Source organism: Nuphar pumila, chromosome 8, assembly GCF_984573655.1.
Source record: "Nuphar pumila chromosome 8, dmNupPumi1.hap1.1, whole genome shotgun sequence".
Taxonomy (NCBI): domain Eukaryota; kingdom Viridiplantae; phylum Streptophyta; class Magnoliopsida; order Nymphaeales; family Nymphaeaceae; genus Nuphar; species Nuphar pumila.
In genome coordinates this window covers 101740332-101748701 of record NC_143256.1, presented here as the reverse complement: position 1 = coordinate 101748701, position 8370 = coordinate 101740332, and the positions used below count along the sequence as shown (strand labels likewise).

Here is an 8370-nt window from a genome sequence, read left to right as displayed (position 1 = left end):
TGAAATACCTTAGCAAGGTCTATTGCCACCCATCTTTGGAGATCACGTGACCAAAAAAATATGACCTGCTTTAACCAGAATTTGCACTTTGAGAATTTAGCATACAATTGGTGTCATCAAAGTATCTCGAGAACAATTTTCAAGTGCTCTCTATGGTCTTCCTCGCTCTCAGAGTAGATCAGGATATCATCTATGAACATAAGCACAAATAAATCTAGGTAGAGCCAAAAGATTTGATTCATCACGTCCATGAAAGTTGTTGGAGCATTGGTTAGCTCGAAGGGTATCACCAAGAACTCGTAATGGCCATACTGCATCCTGAAAGTCATCTTCTGCATATCTGAATCCTTAATCCTCAACTGATTGTATCCCGATCAAAAGTATATCTTAGAAAAGACCTTGGCATCATGAAGTTGATCAAACAAGTCATCAATCCGCGAAAGAGGGTACTTGTTCTTGATCGTCACATAATTTAGCATGCAATAGTCAATACACAAATATATTGACCCATCCTTCTTCTTGATGGACAAGACTGGAGCACTTCATGGTAAAACACTTGGTCATATAAAGCCTCTGTCCATCAACTCTTGCAATTGCTTCTTCAGTTCTTCCAATTCTACTGAGGCCATGCAATAAGGTGCTCTAGATATTGGGGTTGCTTCAGGCACCAACTCTATGGTGAAATCAACTTTTCTTGTTGGCTGCATGTCTGGCAAGTCGTCTGAGAAGACATTTGCAAACTTGTGAACCACATCCAAGTCCTCCATCGGGGTCGTGCTGGGGTCTTTCAAAGACCCACTGGCTAAAAATGCCTCACAACCCTTTTTCATGCACCGTTGTGCCTTCATTGCAGAGATCATCCGTCCCTTAGTTTCCTTTCTACTCACCTTGTACTCAAGTACATGCTTATCTCGGTGAGTAAACCGGATATATCGCTCATAATATATCATACATGAGTAGTGCTCGTATATCCAGTCTATGCCAAAGATAGCATCATAGCCTACCATATCCAATAATATTAAATTGGCAGAGAGGCTCTGCCATGATATTAATGTTGAGAAACTATGTTTTGATGATACATGATAAATATGTTATGCTTTCATGATGCATATATATGATACATGATAAATACATGATATGCTTTCATGAGATATGATAAATATAATATGCTTTCATATATAAAACTGAACATGTTATATTATGACTGGATATGATGTGTTATGTATTTAACGAGTATTTGATGCAAGGTTATTTCACTTAAGAAGAGTGAAGACAACTTGTTCAAGTGCAACTAGTTGATGCAATCATACTACTCTAAAGAAAAAGCTTGATGGGCCATACATCCATAAAGATTATCCAAGAAGATCGGCTACTTCAAGATGAAGATTTTTTTCTTCTTTAGAGTCATATGTAACAGAACCTTCAAAAGCATGCATATTTCATATTAGACTATATGCTTTGAAATCATACAAGCCATTTATTTACAAAAAGTAAAGCTTTCATAAAAGGATACGTTATGTATATTGTAGCATTTCAAAAACGCCTTTTTGAAACAAATCATTGTACTTCCTACAAGCATTTATGAAAAAGACATTTTGAAAAGATATAATAGCTCATGATTTCAAAAGCATTAATTGTACTTCCTACAAGCATTTATGAAAAAGACATTTTGACAAGATATAATAGCTCATGATTTCAAAAGCATTAATTGTACTTCCTACAAGCATTTATGAAAAAGATAATTTGACAAGATATAAAAGCTCATGATTTCAAAAGCATTTATGTAAGAAAAGACAAAATGCATTGGTTCATAACACACAAACATTTACGTAAGAAATTTTGGTTCATAATACATAAACATTTATGTAAGAAAAGACAAATTGTGAAAAGATGTATTGGTTCATAATACATAAGCGTTTATGTAAGAAAAGACAAAATGCATTGGTTCATAATACACAAACATTTACTTAAGAAATTTTGGTTCATAATATATAAGCATTTATGTAAGAAAAGACAAATTGTGAAAAGATATACACAAGCATTCATTTGAAAAATGATGATTTGAGAAAATAAACATTATTTTTATACACAAACATTTATTGTTGAACAAAACATTTATTTAAGAAATGACGACTTGTATTTAAAAACATTATTTAAAATACTCAAGCAATAATTGTATTTTAAAGCAATTAATTCAAGAAATAACAATTTTAATATATGTATTATTCAAAGCACTAAATGTATTTCAAAAATACTCACTCAAGAAATGACGACTTATATTTGAGAACATCATTTTTTAATAAGCATTAAATGGTACTTCAAAGCATTTACTCAGGATATGACCATTTATTTATTTAATACTAAAATTCACACACAAGAATGTCGACTTACTTAAAGTCATCATTCTTTCTGTAAGCATTAAAAGCCACCTCAAAAGCATTTGAGAAATGACTATTTATTTAATAATAAAATCCCCACTCAAGAATGTCGACTTACTTAAAGTCATCATTCTTTCTGTAAACATTAAATGACACCTCAAAAAGGATTTGAGAAATGACCATCTTTAAATAAAGTACACAACAAAGCATTTATTGTACTTACATGCATTTAACGAAAGAAGTGACGATTTGAAAGAAAAATACTAATATACTACAAATCATTAAATTGAGTAAAGACAAAACTACATGATAACTTACACTCCAACGTTCAATGTACTACAAATCATTTATTATAAGAATAGACCTTTTACAAATTATATCTCATCTAAAATACAACAACGAATAGTGTACCCCAAATGCTACACTTATGGAAAGAAGACTTTTCGAAAAAGCAATATAGTACACATATCTTTTTACACAAAGTTGTTTTTGAATTGACTTGGCATCTCACATCTTAAAAGGACAATCATTTCAAAAAGGCAACGACTATTTTTCTGAGGCTATATATACAATAACAAAATAGTATTTCAAGACAAGACATGTGAGCTTACAAAAAGAAAAATTCCTATTCAATATTCGAAAAAGAGAGCCTAGAAAAAGAAAGAGAAAAGAAAGAGAAAAAGTTAAGAATAGCTCTTTGAAAAAGAAAATCATTTGAGTGAAAAGAAAAGATCATTCTGTGAATCTTCAATCGTGCATTCATATCATTCTGAAGGTTCTATAGGAAGTATTGTAACTTTCTGTTATTCAATGTATTCATTCTCTGTTGAGAGAAGTAGACCTCTGAGAAAGAGGGTGTTCCCTTCTCTGTTGAGAGAAGTAGACCTCTGGGAAAAAGGGTGTTTCCCTTCTCTGTTGAGAGAAGTAGACCTCTGAGAAAGATGGTGTTTCCCTTCTCTGTTGAGAGAAGTAGACCTCTGAGAAAGAGGGTGTTGTACTATTTATCCGGTAACTCGGATTTTATAGTGAAAGGCTCAAGTGTTTTACTTGGGGACTGGATGTAGGTCAGTAACTCGACCGAACCAGTATAAATCCTGTGTTTATTGTGTTGTGCCTTATTGTCATATTTTTTATATTATCGATCTTCAATAAATTTCACTATTCACCCCCCCCCCTCTAGTGGAATTTCATTTGGTATCAGAGCAGGTTCTGCTAGTTTCGACATAACAAGTCTTCCGGCACAAAAATGGCATCAACCTCTTATGCTCGTGACATCGAAGGTCAACACTCATATCGCCCTCCTTTTTTTAATGGCACTAACTATGGCTATTGGAAATGTAGAATGACCATATTTCTCAAGTCTATAGATTTTGTTGTATGGAATAGCGTAGAATGTACATATTCTTCTCCTACATCAGACTACTCTTCATGGACTAATGAAGAAAGAAAAATGGCAAACTTAAATGCAAAAGTCATGAATGCTCTATACTGTGCCATAGACCAAAATGAATTTAACAGAATATCCATTTGTGATTCTGCTCATGATATTTGGCATTCTCTGGAAGTTATTTATGAGGGAACAAACAGAGTATAAAACTAAGATCTCATCATTGGTTCAAAAATATGAACTTTTGAAGATGATCAAAGATGAAACCATTACTGAAATATTCACTAGATTCACCAATATCACCAATGATCTTAAATCTCTGGGAGAAACTTATTCCCAGACTGATAAGGTGAAAAAGATCTTGAGATCTCTCACAACTGACTGGGAGAAAAAGACTACAGCTATTGAAGGATCCCAAGATCTTTCCAAGCTTACTCTCGACGACTTAATAGGCAATCTTATGGCCTATAAAGTCCATATGAAGGAAAGAAGGGAAGAAGAACAATCTCCAAAGAAAAAGCTAGCCTTCCCAGCCATCTCTGAGAATGAGGACTCAGAAAATGTGTTTGAAATTGCGCTACTTACTCAAAGATTTCAATGCTTCATGAGAAAGAACAGGTTGTCCAAAAAGCACAATGAAAAGAAAAGATTCTTTAAGAAAAATGCTCTTCATGCTCAATGGAATGATTCAGAACCATCCACCAGTGAAGAGTTAAGTGATAATGAAGCCGAAACTGCAAGCATGTGCTTCATGGCAAACGAAAGCTCTATAAGTGAAATTTCTGACTTTTCCTTTGAAAAACTTCTAGATGCTTTTCAAGAACTATTTGAAGAATATAGAAAAATGAGTCTCAAAAATAAAAGTTTAAAATCTGAAAATTTAGAGCTTTCTCAGAAAAATGAAAAACTCAGTATTGAAAATTCTGAGTTGAAAAAGAAAATTTTTATGCTTACTTCTGAAATCTCTTCTACTAGCTCCAAGACTAAAAATCTTCAAGTAGAAATTTCAGAATTAAAAAGTAAAACTGAAAACCTTATGAAAACGGTTTTCAAGTTTACCAAAGGAAAAGAGAACCTGGATAAACTTTTATCCTCTCAAAAATTCTCTTTTTACAAGAATGGTATTGGTTACTCTCATTTAAGCAAACCTTATTGTATGAATCAAAAGATCACTTTTGTCAAAGGTTCTTCTGAACCTGAAAAGGAGTATTATAATCTTAATTTTAATTCATTGTACTCCTCTAAGATTATAAATAAACCCAAATCAAAATGGATATGGGTTCCAAAGTCTAACAAAAAGGGACCCGATCGGGTACCAAAAAGAACTTTTACTTGATCTATTGCAGGCACTGAAAAAGAAGAATAGATGGATACTAGACAGTGGATGTTCAAAACATATGACAGGACATCCAGATCTTTTTGTTGTTCTTCATCATAAAGAAGAAGGAACTGTCACCTTTGGAGATAACAACAAAGGTTTAATAATTGGGATTGACAATATTGGTAATATCGATAAACCCCTTATTAAAGATGTTCTCCTTGTTAAAGGTTTAAAACATATCCTCTTAAGTATCAGTCAAATGTGTGACATAGGATATAACGTTAGTTTCAAACATGATGCATGCCTCATTGTAGACACAAACGAAAATATTATTTTGAAAGGTATAAGGAAAAATAATGTATATGAATTATACCTAAAAAATATCTTTGAACATTGCCTTATAGCAAATAATGACTCTCAAAATTTATGGCATATGAGAATGGGACATGTTAATTCTAAATATATTTCTAAACTGGCTAAAAATAACTTGGTACGTAGGTTACCTAAAATATCATTTAAAAAGGACTATTTTTATGATGCTTATAAATTAGGAAAATTGTCAAAATCATCTTTCAAATCAAAGAACATTGTGTCAAGCAAAAGACCTTTAGAGCTTCTCCACCTGGATCTTTATTGTCCTTCTAGGGTAGCTAGTCTTAATCAAAATAAATATGCTTTTGTCATTATTGATGATTACTCAAGGTTCACTTGGGTAATATTTTTGAAAAACAAAAGTAATACGTTTTGTAAATTTGAAATTTTATGTAGAAAATTACAAAAAAAATCTTCTACAATTGTTAAAATTCGTAGTAACCATGGAGGAGAATTTGATAATGATCTTTTTGTAAATTTTTGTAACTTGCATGATAGTTCACATAACTTTGCCTTTTCTAGAGTTGCACCTCAAAATAGTGTAGTAGAAAGAAAGAATAGAACCCTTCAAGAATCTGCTAGAACTATGCTCCAACATAATAATCTTGCTAATTTTTTTGGGGTTGAAGTTGTTAACACTGCATGTTATATCTCAAATAGAGTTCTTATCAGGCCCTTATTGAATAAAACTCCCTATGAACTATTCTATGACAGAACTCCAAGAATAGACTACTTCAAAGTCTTTGGGTGTAATGCTTTATCCTTAACACAAAAGATAGCATTGATAAATTTGATGCTAAATCCGTTGAAGGGATATTCTTAGGATATTCAAGTCATAGTAAAGCTTACAGAGTTTTTAATAAGAGTTCTAATTCTATTGAAGAATCTATGCATGTCAGTTTTTGTGAATCTGTTGATCAATCTGTTCATAAGCAGACTAACGATGATGATCTTGAAAGTACAGATTTTTTTTTAGATAACACAGCTAAATCTAATAAAGATGATCATCAAAGAACTTTTGCTGAAATCAGAAATCATCCTCAAAAGCAGATTTTGGGAGACCTGACTAAGGGGGTTCAAACAAGAGCTCAGCTGGAACGTATTGCAAATATAGCTTTCACTTCTCAACTTGAACCTAAGAAGATTGATTAAGCTATCATTGATGAGTTCTGGATGTTAGCCATGACTGAAGAACTTAACTAGTTCCAAAGAAATGATGTGTGGGATCTTGTACCAAAACCAAAAGATCATTAAATCATTGGGACCAGATGGATCTTCATAAACAAGCTGGATGAATCAGATAATGTTATAAGAAACAAGGCAAGGCTTGTGGCTCAAGGATACAATCAGAATGAAGGTATTGACTTTGATGAAACAAACCTTAAATGATTTTGGTTTAATATTTGAAAATACAACTATTTTTTGTGATAATACAAGTATAGTCAATTTATCTAAAAAACCTATTCTTCACTCACGTAGAAAGCACATACAAATTAGACACCACTTTTAAAGAGAACAAGTTTTAAACAACATAATTAAACTTGAATTTATACCCACTAATCAACAATTAGCAGACATTTTCACTAAACCTTTAAAACATGAAGACTTTATACGAATCAGAAGAGAATTAAGAATCTGTAAACTAAGTAATTTATAAGCTATAATCAACTTGTTTAAATTCACTAAATCTAATATATGTCTAACCAGAACATAGTAAAACCATCCTGCATGAGTTCACATTTTTTATTGACCTCTTTTTCTTCACGATTTTTTTTTAATTCTTATTTAACCATATTTTATACTCTTATGTTCATTTTATTGTATTCTATCCTGTCACCCATGTCACTTTGGTTCATTCATGCATTGTGTTTTCTTTTTTTAAAACCACTTATTTTTATTTTTTTTTGCTTCTCTCGCCACTTTTGGTATCCTCTCTCAAATACTACTTCTGATTTGTTCTATTTTAGGTCTCATCATCTTTACACGCCATTTTTGGCCCCTCTTTCTTAAAAATTTATTATTATTCTTTTCATCAAATACAAGTCTCTAAACTTTGGATCGACCCCCATGTCTCTCATCTCTCTTCTCTTTGATATTTCTCTCAATGTATTGTGTGTTTTTCATGATTGAACTTCTTCTTTATCGCCATTTTTTTACCCCTTATTCACAAATATATTATCTTTAAGTACACTCAACTTTATGTCTAATCACCTCTTTTACACATCTCTATAAGAATCTATACAAAACTCATTTTCGACAATCATGTCTTTCTTCTTATATTTTTTACATAGCAAATTAATTAAGTTTAGTTGTCCTTTTTTTCATTGGTCTCATCTTTCTCTCTCTTTCACAAAATTTGAATTCACCTTTTGTCATCTCAAAACCGTGGATTTGGCCCTATGACAAGATTTTAAAACTTTACTTTTTATTCTCCAAAACAAATGGACTCTCCCATGTCGAGTTTCTTTTGTCTTTAAAACTATGTCTTTCAACAATATGTCTGTTATACCTATATGAGCTATAAACATTAATTCAAGACAATCATGACATTTTTTTATGTCTTTCATCTCATGTCACTCATTAATTATTTTTGTCCTCTTCTCTATCCATGTCTTATTGGAAAATCCATGTTTGTCATCACTCTTTTCTTTGACTACTCTCTCAACTTGTTGTTTGCTTCTTTATGACATTATTGAACTTCTCTTTATACGCCCAACTTAAAATTTCTCTTTATGTCTTTTCATTATTATGACATGATGTCATAGCTTGACTTTATCTCTATTCATCTCTTTCACATGAATTGAGCTCACTTCCTTCTTCACTCTGTCTCAAAACAATGGATCGCCCCATGTATTTTATGAAATCCATTTCTTGAATTGTTGTCTTCAACTCTCAACTTGCTTCAACCTAGT

At 32.1% G+C, this 8370-nt stretch overlaps 1 protein-coding gene across 1 annotated transcript; it reads right to left on the bottom strand.

Moving 5' to 3' along the window:
- Nucleotides 1-560: 560 nt before the first annotated feature.
- LOC149830077 (uncharacterized) lies at nucleotides 561-1007 on the bottom strand. Its single transcript, XM_090015369.1, has one exon. It carries the CDS (start codon nucleotides 1005-1007, stop codon nucleotides 561-563), a length of 447 nt encoding a protein of 148 aa, XP_089871495.1.
- Nucleotides 1008-8370: the final 7363 nt, after the last annotated feature.